The 18,731-nt window shown below is 33.0% G+C and overlaps 4 protein-coding genes across 5 annotated transcripts; 2 read left to right on the top strand and 2 right to left on the bottom strand.

Moving 5' to 3' along the window:
* Positions 1-2,237: 2,237 nt before the first annotated feature.
* Positions 2,238-3,156, top strand: LOC106369355 (defensin-like protein 2). The gene is made up of 2 exons (XM_013809509.3): positions 2,238-2,428; positions 2,748-3,156. The coding sequence occupies exons 1-2, from the start codon at positions 2,365-2,367 to the stop codon at positions 2,915-2,917; spliced, it is 234 nt and encodes a 77-aa protein (XP_013664963.1). The 5' UTR covers positions 2,238-2,364; the 3' UTR covers positions 2,918-3,156.
* Positions 3,157-5,475: 2,319 nt separating this feature from the next.
* LOC106365445 (defensin-like protein 10) lies at positions 5,476-7,222 on the top strand. The gene is made up of 2 exons (XM_013804874.3): positions 5,476-5,589; positions 7,022-7,222. The coding sequence occupies exons 1-2, from the start codon at positions 5,526-5,528 to the stop codon at positions 7,177-7,179; spliced, it is 222 nt and encodes a 73-aa protein (XP_013660328.2). The 5' UTR covers positions 5,476-5,525; the 3' UTR covers positions 7,180-7,222.
* A 4,049-nt stretch (positions 7,223-11,271) lies between these two features.
* LOC106369354 (putative pentatricopeptide repeat-containing protein At2g02150) lies at positions 11,272-14,274 on the bottom strand. Of its 2 annotated transcripts, none has more exons than XM_022687958.2 (2): positions 11,610-14,274; positions 11,272-11,545 (listed from the first exon to the last, which is right to left on the bottom strand). In XM_022687958.2, the coding sequence occupies exon 1, from the start codon at positions 14,010-14,012 to the stop codon at positions 11,775-11,777; it is 2,238 nt and encodes a 745-aa protein (XP_022543679.2). In that variant the 5' UTR covers positions 14,013-14,274; the 3' UTR covers positions 11,272-11,545; positions 11,610-11,774. The 2 variants fall into 2 exon arrangements, with proteins under 2 accessions (XP_022543679.2, XP_013664962.2); XM_013809508.3 differs by having other exon boundaries at positions 11,272-11,531; positions 11,610-14,271.
* Positions 14,275-14,654: 380 nt separating this feature from the next.
* LOC106363881 (F-box/kelch-repeat protein At1g24800) lies at positions 14,655-16,984 on the bottom strand (the record flags this gene model as incomplete). The annotated part of the gene is made up of 1 exon (XM_013803553.3): positions 14,655-16,984. A coding segment is annotated over one exon (1,359 nt), but the record flags the coding sequence as incomplete, so codon positions are not given.
* Positions 16,985-18,731: the final 1,747 nt, after the last annotated feature.

Raw genomic sequence — 18,731 nt, 5'->3', positions numbered from 1 at the left:
TATTTAAAAAATTAGATAAATATATAATCTTAGTAAAATTATAAATTAATAATGATACATAAATTTTATATAAATATATACAAAACATTTTGTTGCCTTTTTTTCTTCTAAATAAATTTCATCTCTACTTTTACTTTTAGTTTTATGGTGTTACATATCAAGTGAATTTGTATTATATGAATCTTTTCTTTTTTGACATCAACTTAACAAACTCAATTAAGATTTTATGAACTATTACTTCTGATTCAATGTAAATGACATAGGACAATTGCTTTCAAACATTGCGTACCAAGTTGTCTATCCGTTTATTATGTATTCTTGGTAGATAGAGAAGCTCCGAGTGACTAAAACTTCTCTCCAATATGCGTATATCTTCCAAGTAAATTGCAATGCATATAATTTTTCTGATTCCGAAACCATCTTTACCATGTAAGAACAGTCTGTTGCAAAGATTACATAGAAATGTTGTAAGTTCTTGATGATTTTCATAGCCAAATGAAACTTTGACATGCATTTTTTGCCCCCATGAATCCGTCAAATCCCACCGAAATACTATACCAGCCATATCTCAAATAATTTTTTCCAAAGCCATCAGTAAAATACCAACGAACCAACCGTTGGGATAAATTGGTAACTTCAGCAATGGCCATATCTATATTACCAAAGGTCATATTATATAGCTCCGTTTAAATGGACCACCATCACAAATAATCCATATACTCATAGATCGATTGTTGAGGAAAATTCACATGATTCGTAGGAATCGTTGAGAAAACCCATATTTGAATTGCAGGTGGACACTCAAAAAAACAAATGATTAACGGTTTTTTCCTCCGCTCTGCATCTCGCACATTTGACATCACATTGTATTCCTTGTCATTATAGTTTTATCGTTACAAATAAGAAGTGTTTATTTTGGGAGAGCAACAAACTTTTCAGGATAATGCTTTTAAAAATGTAACATCTGGAGCATACACTGGTCGCGGTTTATTGTATCAGAATACATTTTTTTCATAACCTGATATGTATTCATTATAGATAAAATATTTTAATAATCTGATGAAAATAGTTAAATGCAAATCTATAAACTTTTACCAATATATAATATCAAAATAAAATATTTTTTTCATTTTCTATACTATTTTTTTTTAATAAGTGTTAATTTTTTTAAAAAAATTAATAATTTTATAAATTAATAAATTTTTATAGTCTCCATTTTATTAATTTATAGAGTTTTTACAGTACTTAGTTAAAATCAGTGATGAACATAGGTCAAATATCTAGATTTTTGAAATGTTTGTGATCCAATCTATTTTGTGCTTCATCAAAATTTATAACTACTGAATATTCGGTGTTCAAATATCTAATATATTTGTTTTAATTAAATATTCAATTTGATTCATATAAATAGAAACTTTAAAATTAATATAGACTAATAAAATTTCATTTACTGAAATTTATTTTATTTAAAAAATTTAATGACAAATAAAAATTTAATAAATAAAATATTCTAAACCTTCTATAAATATAATAATTTTAGAAAAATTAAAGTTGAACATTATCTTTTTCCCGAAAGATATCTTGTGGTATATAATTATTTAAATATTATATATATGTATATAAGAGATTGAAATGGGTATTTGTTCTAAAATAATAATTATTTACAATTTATTTCATTTCGTAGATATTGCATATTAAAATAAAATTATAAATATCCGGATCGAAGTAGCATGAATAAACTATTTTGCTTAAATCCTGTAAATGGGTTGGTTTTTCTTTTTTCCTGTAAATGGTGCTAAACAGAGTAGGGAAAATATCAAATTTCACGTTTTATACAAACCCTTTTTCCGGTGCGATAAATACAATAAATACAACGTCACTTGGTTTACTTACATTTTCACGTGGCCACTATCGCATTGTGTGGACTCCACAATATCTGACAAATCAATTATTTTACTTGTCTATACGCTTTAACGTTTCTAAAATTCTGAAAAAGAAAGTTTGTTTTATAAATTTCGAGAATGACTTGTCGAAGCACGATCTCTCTGCTTGTCGTGTCACTTCCAATAAGGATCAATTTACAGTGTCGGTAAAGCAAATCGTGGCCACGCCACACTTGCAATAATCGATAGCGAATATCAAAACTTTTCATCATGGTTCAAAAAGATTTAAATTTCAAAAATCTATTAAATATTAAAATACTCAATTATGTAATAAAATAATCAATAATCTCGATCGTTCTTATACCACTTGTCACTTGAGTCTCTTTATATAGTGCCATCTTCCTCGTCAGCTCCCTACACACCTAACACTTGTTTCCTTCCAACTCTCTCTCTCCCTGAAAGTTTCTCTCTCTCTCTCAAAATGAAGCTCTCTATGCGTTTGATCTCAGCTGTTCTCCTCTTGTTCATGATATTCGTTGCCACAGGTTCATTACTCTCCTAACCAGTCTTTATATCTAACTATGCACATATGCATGAAAATATATGAATCTACATAATAGTATATCATTGTCATATTTACGGATCTATATGTTTCTAGCGACTGCTCGTGCGAATCTTCGTAGAGAAAGTTGGTTTTTCGTGGCTTCTCATTCTCCCCTTCAATTCTGACTATAGCTGGCTGTGGCCTGTGGGCTTTGGTTGTATATGTTTAGCAAAAAGACTCGTTCTTCCGTTAACTCTTAAGATGAATAACGCACCAAGCATGAGAAGATGAAACTAAGCTATGGTCTAAACTGTGTGTAGGGATGGGTCCAGTCACAGTGGAGGCACGCACGTGTGAGTCGAAGAGCCATAGGTTCAAGGGTACATGTGTGAGCTCAACAAACTGCGGAAACGTGTGTCACAACGAAGGTTTTGGCGGAGGTAAATGCCGTGGTTTCCGTCGTCGTTGCTACTGCACCAGACATTGCTGATCTATCGATCGATTCTCATAACTCAAATCTACCATATCCATCGTCTGGTGTTGTTCCTTTCTATCTAATATTCCGTACAACACCACGTCGTACCGTACATGTGTGTGTAATATGTTTTCGAATAAGTCTCTGTTTGTGTGTTTTGTTTTTTTTGTAACGCAAGTGTTTTCAGTTCATGTAATGTTATATCAGTTTTATCGTTTTCTTTATCAAGAATCCTCTACCGAGGTATTTAATTACGTTATAGGTTATTAAGAGTTAATACTAGGTGAACGGTAAATCTAAAATAGTTGTAGGTCAATCAAAAAGAATCATACATTTGTTACCAAATGAAAAGAAAGAAGAATCGTACAGTTACTCTAAAAACGGTTATGGCGATAGGTCTTGGTACTATCAATTTAAATAATACTACTTGTGAAATAATCACAAAGTAATTCACTCTTTATAAATATATTTAGTATTACTGATCCCTTTTAAACAAAAAATAAATATATTTACTGATATTGTTTCCCAGTGTACCTAGTAGCAAGACATGTAGCGTTAAGCCTACAACGCGTGTCCTTTGTGTTATACAGGAGCTGTACACATGTACAGTTGTACTACTGCCTTTTTCAAAAGTCATTTAAACAATTTTATTATATCTTTTGCATTATTTTGAGTCTTTGACACTAAAAACACTTCTGGCTTGACCCCAGTCTTTAACACGCAAAACGTATAATAATATGCCGACAAAAAAATGGTACATATATACGTTACATTCGTGATCTTTGAACAAGACCTACATTCCCTTTTGTTGGCATGTGATATATAATTTTTTTTTCAGAAAGGGATACTATTTTCCAAGTTCAAATTGGTAGATAAACGGGTCATTAATCGTTCATCATCAGAAATGTCTGGTGCAGTAGCAACGATGAGAGGCTTGGAGGCATGGTTTGCTACACCAATGGAGTCTTGGAGGCATGGTCCTCTAGATGACAAAAAAAAAATCGTTATTCATCAGTCCCGGGTAAATAGCGGATATCATACGATGGAGGCTTGGAGGCATGGTTTGCTACACGACAGTTCATATTTTTGTCAAGTAGATTATTCTTTTTTTTTTACCAAGAAGTAGATTATTCTTTTAAATTTAAATTTCAGCACAAAAAATATACATGGTAAAAAATGCATTTTTTTGTTTCAATTATTTTAACATTGTTTTAAAATGTTATTTTCCACGTAATAGCTTAAATAACTAGAGATAAACACTAAGATATATTTCTATAATACCAATTTTTTACTAATATAGAAATATTATATAAAACCCAAAAAACGGGAGTACAATTTCGATTATAATCTGATTTCAACCAAAGCTTATCTAGTTCAAATATCATAGCACTGGCTTCGCATCAACCACCTAAACAGACACATTCCGCTGGACTATTCTAAAATCCCCAAATGACTCAGTTTTTATTCTTAATCAATGTCGCAGATCCTGGAAATGGTGGGTTTAACCTTGTTTCCTCGGATGTCGGTCTTCCATGTTCAACACCTGAAATAGCTGGTCTCGGAGAGCTTGTCAAGGCCTATAATCTCCATTGGCGATGAAGCACAAGACGAGAAATTGAAGGAGGAGTTACAAGAAACCATACCTAAGGATGAGCCACTGCAAGCTATACCGCCTCGCCAACCGGCCACAGACAAACAGAAACTGAGCACACAAATATCCGATCATGAACGCAAGTTGGCAATCCCGCAACCACCAAAAGAGCGGCTTGAACTCGCCACTACAACCAATTTGGTTACGCTTCCGAACCTGCACAGATAAGTCTTCTACACCACCACGAATGAACAAAGATTCACCCACACACTAGGATGTGAGATACACCTTAGTGTATTTGGATATTCATTCGGTTTTCGGTTCGGATCCGGATTTTTCAGTTCTAAGAATATAAGATCCACTAGTATAATTGATACGATTTAAATCCGCACTAAATCTTATTGGTTCGGATCTTCAGTTCTATGAATGTATCCGCGGCTAAGTGGGGGTATAAACAATGAATGTGGAAATCGTCTTTATCAATCTTTTTTGGTTGAATGTTTGAGATGTACCATGTATATGTATTCTTGTGGCTTTAAAGCCTTATATTAACGGATTATGGGATTGAAGCCTTGCATTAATTGGATTATTTTGGCAGGGTACCAATATCTTTTAGTGGATTGTGCTTAACGTATTTGTATAGAAGTTTGTGCACTAAACTACTGTATTAAAGCAAATTAACAATATTTTTTTGAAGCTGGAAGATAAATTGTAAGGTTGTTTCTCAAAATAATACAAACTGTTGTTTCTAAGAATAAATAAAAAACTAAAGTAAACTGTAAGGTTTTATTAATTTGATTATATAGTTGATTGGTGAGCCTTTAATTACGACTGCTCCTTTGTGCAAATGTTTAGTTGGTTCACGTTTCGTTTCTATTTTTTCTGAGGCCTTAAACTATTTATTTTCATTAGTCAAAGAAAAATTCGTTTACCAACAAAAAGATTCATCCCCCCCCCCCCTTATATATAGTGCCAACTTTTTTTCATTTTCTTAATTCCCATTGAAACATTTGTATATTTGTCTCTCTTGAAATGAAACTCTCTCTGCGTTTGGTCTCAACCATTCTCCTCTCGTTCATGCTACTCCTTGTCGCAGGTTCATAACTCATCTTCTGCAGTATGTATCTATTAGTGAACTCCATATCTTAATATTCGTCATTTAGTTTGGTTGATAACGTATAAAACTTCTAAATTCAACTAATAATAAAAAAGAAATCAACGTCGAGAATACAAATACCCTCGTGGGAAAGAAACGTTTTTTTTTTTTTTGTCACAAACACTAATATTTTTAGAACAAATATCCGATCCTTTATATGCATATATATACATACATTTAAAAATTATATATATATAAGTTATATAAATATTATATTTTATAAAAGTTATACAGTATTTTTTTTACTAAATTTATTATATTAGTTATTTGAATTTTGAAAAGTAAGTAACTTTATTATTTTATATTATTTTGAATTTTTTTTAATCTTTTAATTTATTTTTACGGATAGAGTTGGATATCTAGTCAAAAATCTAAAATTTTTTGAGGACACCAAATATCCAACTAGCTACAGATCAAATCGAATCGAATAATTAATTATTCAAACCCCTACTTAAAATATATTTCTTTTAGAGTTTTTTTTTCTGTTCACCACTAAAATATTACCAATAAAAATTTGCAAATATATATTTTATTTATGAAAAAGTATAAAATTAAAATAGTATTAATTGCTGAAAAATGTAGAAAAAACATTAACATCATTGACGTTGTAAGCAAAACTTTAAACCATAAACACCATCAGCAAAACTCTTAAATCTAAATCTTAAATTCTAAATCCTAAACTATGAATCATAGACCCCATAACCCAAAATATTAGGGTTTAGAATTTATGTTTTATAGCAAATAATTTAAGATTTAAGGTTTAATTTTTTGTTGACGGCGTTAACAACGTCAAAAAAAATTTCAGCACTAAATACTATTTTTTGTTATTTTTGACTTTATTCATTAATAGAATATGATCTGATAAATTTTTACTAACTATCATTTTAGTGATCAATGCACATATTCAGAGGGATAAACGAAGAAAAAGTGTTTCTTTAGGTTTTCTTTAAGAGCTACTTAAAAACAATTTTCAGAAGAAAAAAACTATAAACATTTTAAACACCCTAAACTATATTGTTAAATTATTTTATGGGAAACCGAGAAAACTTATTATATACAATATATTACTAAAAATCCTTAAAATTTATATACAGTAGTTTCCCAATGTATATGGCTTCGAATATCTTATTCTTTCAACTAGCCCTGGATCTAATTATAAGCATGTAACATATACGTGAGTATGAAAATAATTTACTTACAAGCCAATGCATGATGCATGTATTCCACATTTTTGTTATATATAATAACATTTATGTATGTTCTTAGTTAATTATGTTTATGCCTTTAACAAAAAAAATAAAATAAAAATAATTATGTTTATGCTTCAAAATGAAAATGTTTTATACTTTGGTGGGTTAATTTTGTGATCTAGGAATGATTCCAGTGGAAGCCAGAACGTGTGAGTCACCAAGTACCAAGTTTCAAGGAGTGTGTCTCAATGCAAAGAACTGTGCCGGTGTTTGCACTGGCGAAGGATTCACAGGAGGTCAATGCAGTAGTCTTAAGTGCTACTGCACCAAAACCTGCTAGATTTATAAAATGTCACGAAAATGTAAAAATCATTTTTTTTTGTGTAAAAATCATTTTTTTTTTTGGTCTTTAATCATACTATTGATACAAAATTAGACATCGTATGCTTGAATATCAACGTACACTTAGTAACTTATATCAAAACAATAAAAATGATTCTATAATATATATACTTATTTATGCTTTGCATATATGTTCTCTTTAAAAAAAAAAAGAGTTAGATTACATACGTATTTGTGTCGCAAATTTTCAGATATTGATTAAAATCTTATTATTTGATTCTTAAGTTATGTTGATTTATAAAATCAAGGAATAATTACCTTTTGAAGAATTTTATATTTGTTACAAAGATTTAGGTCTATAACCAGTCAATATAAGTCTTCTATCTGGATATTTTAAATTATTGATTATTTAAGCTCTCATTATAATTCATAACAAAAATAAACTAGGGTAATTAAGGCGGTGAACATTGTTCAAAATTTTACTTATTTTACTAACACATGATGAAGAAGTAAAGCTTTCGTGGCAGCTATTATAAGCAATACAACAAAAAGTATCCAACTAATAGTAATATTCTCTAAAAGTTTCCTTAGTCCAAGTAAATATGAAGACAATGAGTTATTCTTCTCTATCGTTCTTACATACACATTGAGTCCTTGCGTATATATAATGCCACCCTCTTCTAAGTTATAACCCCCATTAGCTTCTTATACAACACTTACTTTCAACTATTCTTTCTCTCTTCCCCCGAAAAATGAAGCTCTGCGATATGATATTTCGCGATATATCGTGAATTAGGGAAACAGTTTGTTGTAATTTTTGTTCTCTCTCTACTATCTTCTCATCTATTATCTATACATCAATTAATGGCATGTTAGTAAGGATTCTGGTCTGTGTTTTTAGTTAATCTTTCGGATGATCCATGTGACAAGTGACAACCAAAAAAAAATTCGAGTTCTCCATCTAGCATGAACCAAAAAAATTAACATATTATGTCGAGATTATATCGTTAATTAGGGAAAAGCTTTGTTAATTTTTGTTCTCTTAATCTCTACTATTTCTCTTTTCAACATAATTAATGGATTTTTAGTAAGCAATCAAGTCTATGTATTTTTGGCTTGCCCATTTGACAACGAAAAAAAATCGGATTCTCCGTCTAATAATACGCACAAAAGATAATTATGTATATATGTGCACTGTGACTAAAGAGAATTGTTATCATCAGCGCGTAAAAAGAAGGCAAACAAGTAAGGCACAGTAAACTATTTCGTAACTGTAAAGTTTACCCATTGGTGCTGGCAGTGCCGTGCCTACGTTTCCAGGGACCTAAGGCGAAATTTAAATTTTTTAGCAAACATCATATTTTTGAAAAAAGTTCTGAAAAGATAAACTATAAATATGACGAAATAATTTTTTTTTTTTTGCTTAAGAATATGACAAAATAGTTTCTGATGTTCTTAGTGTTTAAACTATTATTACAAAATAAAGTTTTAACAAACATTATATATCATGTTTTTTTTCTGATGTAAAATTTATTTTATTTACTTAAATATACATATAAATTTATCACAGTTTATACCTTTCTGTAGCTATTATATTCAACAAGTTTAAAGCAGTTAGTTAAGAATATGATATAGAAAACATAAATCATAATCATTAAAATATCAAGACTGTGAAAAAGAAGACTAACGTTTTTTTGTTATACAAACGTCAAGAAAGAAGAAGATGTTTTTTAAGGATTATAATAAATAGTTATAACAATATCTTTAGAAGATATAGTTAATTAAGTATATTTTTGCAAAAAAGGGCCTTAAGTTCAGTGAGAAAATGAGGGGCCTGAGGCCATCACCTTTTTTTTATATGGGTGAGGACAGCTCTGGGTGCTAATGAATTTTTTTTGTCAAAAGCTTACCAATTTTAGTATTTTACCCCTCAGAGAAATATGTGTATTAATACAATCATTCAAATAGTCAAATTGATTCCACAAAATATGATATATATGCCAACTACGACCCATAGTTACTTTAATTATATTTTTGTTTTTAACCTATTTGAATCTAATATATTACTGTTCATTTCCATTTGGTAGAAAAACTGATTAGCAGCATGAGTTTATTTCTTGTTGATTATGTGAATTTTCACAATAGTAAAAATATGATTTTGTAGATGGTTTTTGCTTCTTTCGCTTTTATATCAAAAGTTTAATATTTTTTTTTCCAAAAGCTTTCATATTTATCGATTTCATCATTCTGATTACAGTTCGCGGATATAATTTAAAAGGGACAATTATGATAATACGTTATACAGTTTCACCAAGTACTAACCATCATTTCACAATTTATATTTACATAATTACATATAATATTATTTTGTAATTATGTGTTTTAATCTTTTCATATATATTAAGAAAAATTAAATATATTCTAATCTTATTTTTTTTATGACATCTGAATTTTATTGATATCAAATCAATGTAACATATTACATAAAGTAAAATTTATACCAAACATGTTAAAAAAAACTTTTAATAGAGACATCGATGCTTCCTAAAGCATTCGTAGAATATGGCGATTCGCTAGCTTTTTTCCACTTCGTTCTTGGTCTTGTAAGATTTTTTTGCGGCTCTCAATTTTTATGAATAAATGTTCTTTTCTCTAAAAAGATTATTGGATGCGATCCATCTGTTACACTGCAATCCGTCCCAAACATTTTCGCTGCAGGAAATAATATGCTGCAGGAAAAAACATGCTATGTTGTATCTGTCCATGGCATTGATATTTATTTCTTTATTTTTCTGATTAAAGTTTTATCATTCGTATTTTTACATTCTAATTTATGTTTTAGTTTCAAAAACAAATACATTAATTATACTCTACAACATCAATCTTTTCAATACAAAACCAAAATTTAAAACATCAATTATTCAAAAAATACGGAGGGAGTATTATTTTTGGGTTCATTATGGATACTTCATTTTCTAAAACCACATACATGAGCTTACAATTACAAATCTCTCTACAATATCCCAACTCCCAAGCCTCTGTGCTATGACATAGCCTACGGTGAGGGGTTGCTAGCAAAGCCCATGTTTCTGCGAATTAGATGGTGACTGGTGGGTGTGAGATAGTTTAGGGTCGCACTGATGGTTCTGTGACAGGAAAAATGCACGGCTGCGTGTTGACGTCGGTAAATAGATTAATGATGGTGGTGGTGGTGGCTCTGGGGAAACTGATGTGGCAACGATCTGACATGTGTGTTTGGAAGGAGGAGTGTGTTGTTGATTTTGATATGCAATTGTCAAAAGATAGATGATCAAGTCGATGAGCTCAAGATCATTTCCATTAGAACTTGAAGTAAGGATATTAGGAGAAATGGTGCCATTGTATATAGTTTTGGAAAAAAAAAGGGTGTAGTTTTGGAAAGAGTATGCACTTATTTCACTAATTGGTTTTACGGGCAAACTTTCATAGCTTGTCTGTAAAACAATATTTATTACAAGTAAATCTACTAAATCGAAATAAATTGTTGGAGGTAATGGGTGTAGAACTTTGACCACGTCTATGCTTTTGTCTAGGTGAGTAGAATTTTTATTTTCTAGTAGAAACATCTACTTCACTGCAGCCTGTTAGAACATCTCTAACTCCATTTCATTTTTTCTTTTAAAATGGAGTAAAAATTCAAATTCATATCTCATTTTATAATAGAATTTACTCCATAAATGAAATAATATATTTCTTATTTATTCTTCACTTTATTATGGAGTGAAAAATAGAATTAGATTAGAACATTTTTACTCCATATTCATTAATGAAAAAATAGAGTATTACATTGAAAATGTTTTTAGTCGCTTAAACCTGCGGTAACGAATTATATGCTGATGTGTGTAGATAATTCACACACAATTGAAAATAGTATAAACTGATGATTTAATTGAAATATATGTAAACAAAGTAGTATACGAATCTGAAAGCTTTCAATTTTTGTTTGGCAACACATTCATAATCTTCAAAACAAAGAATGTAAAGACTTAAATTTGTTTAATTAACCTTCTCTGTGACTACATACATGAAAATAGTTTTCACCGTTTCTGCATAATGGAAAACTAGAATTTGTTTTTAACTTTTAAATCATCAATAAAAGAAATTACATTCTGGGGTAAAAAGAAGAAAAAAAGAAATGTACACAATAAAAATTAGGACTTTTGATTGGTTCCTCAAAGCAACAAATACAATAAACAATGAAGAACCTCCAAGGACATTAACCTATCTGTAAGCAAATCAACTTCATAATCATATTCACTCTCTTTCTCTCATCTTTTGCATAGCTCAACACTTCAGAGCAGAGCTCAAAGTCTGCAACAAAAAGACTTATCACAAACACAACTCAGAGTTTAATATCACAAATCCCCAATACTAGATTTGTTTTCATACCTCAGCTCTTACAGCTTCTCCTTGGATGATTAGCTGATAGATTCTCAGGAGAAGCTCAGTCTGAAGATTCAACATTTTCGTTCATTTTCTCCAGACGAGACAAGGCTTGGATCCGAAAACCTGAACCGGTCTGACAAGAGCATAAAGATTGCATCTTCCTGAGTTTCACATGTCTGGAAGTGCGTTATTCTTATCACTGGTCAAAAGCTGGTGCTTCATCAAATAACCCTGCAACTCTACAGCTTCATCTACGCATCCAAGCTCATAGTGTTTCTTCAAGACACTAACACACAAAACCTCGTCAGGTACAATCCCTTCCCCAATCATTTCCTCAAGGAAGGATCTCGCTTTCTGCAACTGGTTGCACTGCGATAACCCCCAGACCAATGAAGTGTAAGCAAGCAAATCAAGCTTCATACCAATCTCATCCATCCTGTCTCGTAAAGCCAAAGCTTCTAACACATTCCCTTGCTTCAAGTTCCCATCCATTAACGATGTGTATGCTGTTCTGTCTGGAACTAGACCCTCTTGAGCCATTTCTTCAAAAAGACTCGTTGCAGCCTCAACTTGATTCTCTTTACAGAGACCATCAATCATCGCTGTGTACACCGCTGCATTAGCTTGTAAACCAAACTCGTCACTCATCCTCCCGAAGTAATCAGCTGCCTTGGAAACCAACTTGTTTTTGCACAATCCATCAAGCAGAACGCAGAAGGTAACAACAGTGACGTCAATATCAAGCTTTAGCATCTCCTCTAGCAAATGCAATCCCTCCGTGGGGTTACCAGATTTGAAGTAAGCGTCCATTAACGTTGTGTAGATCAACGTATTCGCTTTGATTCCATCCTCCTGCATCTCCTTCATGACTACCTTAGCTGCTTCTATCTTCTCTACACCGCACAAACCCCATATGAAAGTTCCATAGAGGAGCAAATCCGGTTTAATACCTCTCCCCTTCAACTCGTTCAGAAGCTCTAACGCTCTCTCCATGTTTTTCGCTTTTACAAATCCATGAATCAGAGCGTTGTAACTCGCAAGATTCGGAACCACACCAGCTGCAACCATTTTGCCAAAAAGCTCTTCAGCTTCTTGCATCCTCTCAGCATCACAAAGACCATCGATCAATGCAGTGTAGGTCACCACATTCCACTCCACACCCGCCTCCAACATCTCATCACCCAGCCTAAAAGCATCCGTTAGATTACCAATTTTACACTTGGCATCAATGAGAGAAGTGTAAGTAAACTCATTAGGCACAAGACCAACTCTTCTCATGTCAACATAAAACTTCAATGCCTGTTCCATCATACCCTCCTTACAGAAACCATCAACCAAAGTGCTGTAAGTAACAACGTTCGGTTTAACCCCACTCCGCTTCATCTCCCTGTAGAACCCCAAACCCTTAGGCAACACTCCATTTTTACAGAAACAATTAATCAGCGAGTTAAACGTTATAACATCAGCCTCAATACTCATACACTTCATCTCCTCGAAAACGCAAACCGCATCATCTAACAAACCAACCTTCCCATACCCATCAATCATAGAGTTATACGTAACAGTATCAGGAACCAAACCTCTCAACTTCATCTCTTCAAAGAACCTTCTCGCAGCTTCAACATCTCCTTCTTTAAACATACAATCTATCATTATATTGTAAGTAAACACACTCGGCTTCGAGCCAGCACCAATCATATCCTTAAAAAAACTCTTCATCCCTTCCCTCTTCCCTAACTTCCCAAACCTCTGAAGCAAACCGTTGCAAGAACGAGTCTTTGGGAAAACCCTAAACCTCTTCATCTTGGAGAAACACTGCAAAGCCTCCTCGACCATGTCAAGATCAATCAAAACGCTGAAGAGAGCATCAAAGACACCAAAACCAGGGACACAGACGTTCCTCGTGGACCAAAGAGCGTCGAAAACATCGCAGTTATGTAACTGAACCATCTCTCTAAGGATGCTGTTAGCATCGTGATACATTCTAGAACAAAAGAGAATGTGCGCTATGATACAGTATGACTCAACGGTGTGGTTAGACCCGGTTCGGTTCGTTGACCATTTGAAGAGCTTGAGGGCTAACCTAGGGTCTTGTTTCAAATCAAGGAGGAGCCTTGGGACATGGACTGGATCAAAAAGGTTGTTGATTTGGGGATCTTCCCATAGATCGTTCTTGACGACGTTACGGATCCAGTCTCTGTTGGAATCTAGAGGGTGTGTTTTGGTGACGAAAGGGTATCGAATGACGCAGAGGAAGCTCGTGAACCAGACGAAAGGGCAGGAGACAGAAGAGAGAGGGAAACAAGGGCTTACACGGCGAGGGAACCTGCGATTAACGTGGATGAAGTTGCGGAGAGAGCAGAGCATTTTGAGGAGGAAGTGCAGAGGGAATACAATGAGCCTCATCGTTTTAGCTTGGAGACATTGTATTACTCAGATATTCGATTCGACTGAAGAGGAGGGGGAGGAGGTGGAGGAGGAAGAGGAAAGTAGGGTTTATGAACGAACGAACGAACTCTCTGGGTTTTGTTGATGTGTCTTCCCTTAGGACTAACTTTGCTGTTTCGTTTCTGTTCTTTTTGTTTAGTTGGTAAGTTATGGACTCTTAATGGGCCTTTGTGTGCAAGCTATACCGGCCCAATGTATGGTTTTTTATTATTAGGTCATTATTGTAAGTGGATCAGTGAGATTACTTTTAAGTGTTTACGAAAAGAAATAGTAATTAATAAACAGTAGAGTCTCTATAAATTAGTAATATTGGGATTTTAAAAATTTATTGATTTATAAAAAGATATTAATTTTACAAAAGTTTTCTTATTTAGATTTCTCATTTTAAGATATATTTATTCTAAGATGAAAAAAATATTCGATTTTAGTGAATAGACATTAATTGTTATTTTTTGAAATTTGACATTTATATTAATTTTATTATATTATTTGGTGTATGTAATATATATTGCATAGAACTTAAATGTGATTTTAGATAGAGTATTATAAAATCTCATCAAAATATATTAAGTGTTAAAAAATATAAAGATAATTCTATTGTGAATATAAAACAATTCATATAATAATGTTGTTAAGACAACAACAACAATAGGCTATTTGTATCTCATTATTTTGTACCAACAATGATTCATAATTCTCTGTATGAGGATTATATACATTCAGCTTAATATCAATAAAATAGTCGTTATAAGAAAAACAATGAAGGCACTATGCATGTTTTTCGGATTTGTTCAATGTTTCTTTTTTTTTTTATATAATATAGATATCCGGACCTCTCACTTAATCCGACTATCCCACCGCGTCCAACCGGAACTGGCGAGGAAGGTCCTGGAGGCCAAACGAAAACCATGTTAAATCTGTTGTAGCCAGGGCTCGAACTCGTGATGGCGGGCACCTCAGCCGAGGTTCCTTTACCACCAGACCACGAGGTCCGATTTATGTTTCTCTCTTTTAGCTGCTTGACGATTATTCTTTGCTTCAGCTGCTGCTTTGTCTACGATTGCGGCTAGTTTTTTTATTAGCCGGTCTAGTCCTAGTCTCTTCATCCTCTCAACTTCTACATGCAATGTCGATTCTTATGCATGCTTAGATTATGATTAACCTCAATCTCTTAATTAGGATCTTAGCTTCGGTTAAGAAACGGTTAAGAAAGGGTTCTTAGTTTTTTTTTAATTTTAACTAAGAAAAACTAAGAACCTTTTCTTAAATAAAAGACATAAGAGCCGTCTCGAAAAGTGTAAAAAAAAATGTCAAATTATGAGTTAAAAATCCCAATTAAAAACCCAGGGTTAATCATGTCATCATGTCCTTATAAGCTAGATCCCCTTCTTTTTTTTACCCAAATAAATTATATGACGTCTAACAAGCATTAAAGGATAAGGTAAATCATGCAATGGCCGAAGTCTTTGAACATTGTATTAGAAGACGAATAGAAAACAAAGTAGAAAATGTCAGTACAGTAGCATGCAAGAAACAAACAAAGGTAAATTAAAAATCATCTCTTTCTTTCCTTAGTTGATTTGCACTAAGCTTGGAAGATAAGAAGACGAGCACACCAGTGGGGGACGAGTCTCAGTCGGACATTTTCTAAGACCCTCATATAATCCACAATATCCATCTCCAACGGTCATAGCCCTGTGGTACCGACGTGTCTTTGAGGGTTGGTCGTCTCTGCGTCCATCGAAAACCATTGCAGCTTTCTCCTCTTCGTCAATGATGAAACTCCCAACATGAGACAAATAACCATCATGTGGTGTCATATCTACGTTCAAAAACTTGCTCCAAGTCACCGCGTTGGGCTCAATCTTAGTAGTAACCCAAAACTCCAATGTCCCTATTGTATACAACCTTTCATATAGCACGGCGAGCTGATCTTCTCCAACACAAGAGAGTGTCACAGCTTCTTGTAAACTAGAGTGAAACGGAAGAGGCAGACGCTGTCCAAATCTCTCGTTTGTAAAATCAAAACAGATTAAAAAATCTTCAAGGTCTGATACCACTATACTTCCATCACCAGGTGGTATCTCCTCTTGAGCAAAAAAATAAGTATTTCCTTTCAAAGACGCTCCGTTAGCATCATACTCTATTGCCAAGTCCGAAGTAACGTCAAGAACCTTCCAAGAATGAGATCTCAAGTCGTAGATTTCGACCATGAAAGAGAGTTTTTTGTTGATGATGTCATAATCATCAAAACATCTCAATATTTTGTGGTTACGGTTCTTGTCATACCCGAAAGCATACCTGTCGCATTTATGGAAATTTGTTCTAGGTTCAATCCACCTTGTTTGCCCCAAATAAGGGTTCCATACCACGAGCCTCGACTTGTCCTTGAGTACGCATAACAATAAGCCGTGGCAGTGAAAGACTTTGGATATCTCGACTTGATTAAGTATATCTATATGCTTTCTAGATTGATAAACTCCCCTATACTTGTCTTTGTGGAGATGGAATCTCAATGAATAGATCTTGTAATCCATCGTCATGAAACCTAAAACTTGCCGCTTTAATTTTGCTGCGTTACTCAAGATCCATTCTCTGGATAAAGCGTTCCATAACTTGCAAGTGGAACGCACCGCTCCAAGAGACGTTATTGGAAGCTTGGAGAGTATCTTATCGCCAACCAAGTCTAGTGGAAGATCGCTAAACCTCGTCACTCTTCCAACGTTCAACACATGTTTCTTACGCTTCTTTAGATTCGCTCTGGTCTTCAAACATTCCTTAGACTCTGCCTTACCTAAGTTCTTAGGTTTCTTCAAAGTTGCTTCAAACTGAAAAATTAAAAACACAAACAAAAGTCTAGTTAGGTTCTTAGAACAGACAGGAACATAGGGTTTAAGACAAATAGAGGAAGAAGAAAAGTCATTAGGAGAAAAATATTACTTTTGATGCGGGTTTGTTGCGAGACTTGCCCATGGAGAGAGAACTTGTGGAGACAAACTCTGCGTGTAACATGTTTTTATATGATTCTGGTTTGGGGGCATACTAATCCTTTCCTTTTTTTTTCTTAACTTGCGATTAAAGTCATCATAACAGCTCTGTTTTTTACCTTTTTTCTTTTGCGATCGGGAGATTATTATCGTATATCAAATCACATGTAAACACATTGTAAGGTCTTATTGGCAGACAGCGTTTTGGAACAGACGGTGATGAAGTATCTAAACTGACCTTAACAGAACCGAGTCTGAACGAAACAAAATTATAAATCGTTGGTCTGAATTAACCGAGATCGTAACCGAACCAAACAAACCGGTTCACAGAAAATCTTCTCTGGTAAAAGAAAAGTACACTGTAGAAATAACCTTGCTTCCATGTGGAATATTACATAAAGACTTATTCTTAGGTCCACCCCCTAGGGTGAACCTCTAGGTTCACCAACCAATAAGATTGTCTTATTTTATATTCGATATCTTTTAAAAAAAGAAACAAAATATTGTCAAATTATATTATGTTTTTAAAATTAAAAGGTAAAAAAAAAAATTACAAAAAAAATATTTTACGTCGTCAGCATAACATTAAACCCTAAACCCTAAATTCTAATCCCTAAACCCTTAATCCTAAACCCTAAACCCTTGGATAAACCCTAAACTGTAGGATAAATCTTAAACTCTAGGATAAATCCTTAACTCTAAATCAAAATCACTATACACTAAAACATTCAAGCGTTTTGGGTTTAGGGTTTTAATCGTTTTTTATTTAGAGTTTAGGATTTATCCAAGAGTTTAGGGTTTATCCAAGGGTTTAGGGTTTATCCAAGGGTTTAGGGTTTATGATTTAAGGTTTAGGGATTAGGATTTAGGGTTTAGTGTTTTGTTGACAACATTAAAAATATTTTTTTTTTTAATTTTTTTTTTCTGTAACTATTATCTTTTTTTACTTTTTTATTTTAAAAACATAATATAATTTGATAATATTTTGTTTCCTTTTTTTAAAAGATATCGAATTTGAAATAATGAAATCTTATTGGTTGGTGAACCTAGAGGTTCACCCTAGGGGGTGAACCCAAGAATGACTCTTACATAAATTGCCACTCAAATTTTAACTAAACCTAAAATCTTCATTAATGGTAATTTGATATTTTATTCAAAATTAATTCAACCATAAAATCATGAAAATATATCACGCTATCTAACCAGAATTTGTTACACGTATTATTGGTAACTATAAAAAGCAATAAAATTGCATCACATATATTGTTTTGGCAATCACTATTTATTATTAACTACAAATTAACCACGAAATCATGTAGTACCATCACTTTACCTCACGAGAAATCATGGTATCAAAAACTTCAAGATTTATTGGTAAGCTATAAACCAACGTGTAATAAAAATAGTATGTCCGGAAGCTTATAGTCAAGTGGTAAAGGAAAGGATTTGGAACGCCAACATGTTTCAGGTTTGATCTACCTGTTATGCGAAACGAAGTCATATTTTTTCTGGATACCTAACATAAATATGAGTTATTGCTTTCAATCCATTTGAATACTTGGAGAGATGGTCTATCTATTAGCTGCACTTCCCTTTAATGATTAGTTTGGACCCTTCCATAAGTCCGGAATACCTCCAAATTAATCTAAAAAAAAAAATAGTGGGCATCACCACATAATTACAAGAAATC

Source organism: Brassica napus, chromosome A6 (genome assembly GCF_020379485.1).
Source record: "Brassica napus cultivar Da-Ae chromosome A6, Da-Ae, whole genome shotgun sequence".
Lineage (NCBI taxonomy): Eukaryota > Viridiplantae > Streptophyta > Magnoliopsida > Brassicales > Brassicaceae > Brassica > Brassica napus.
The sequence above is the reverse complement of the archived record's forward strand: the minus strand, read 5'-3'. Positions and strand labels throughout refer to the sequence as shown.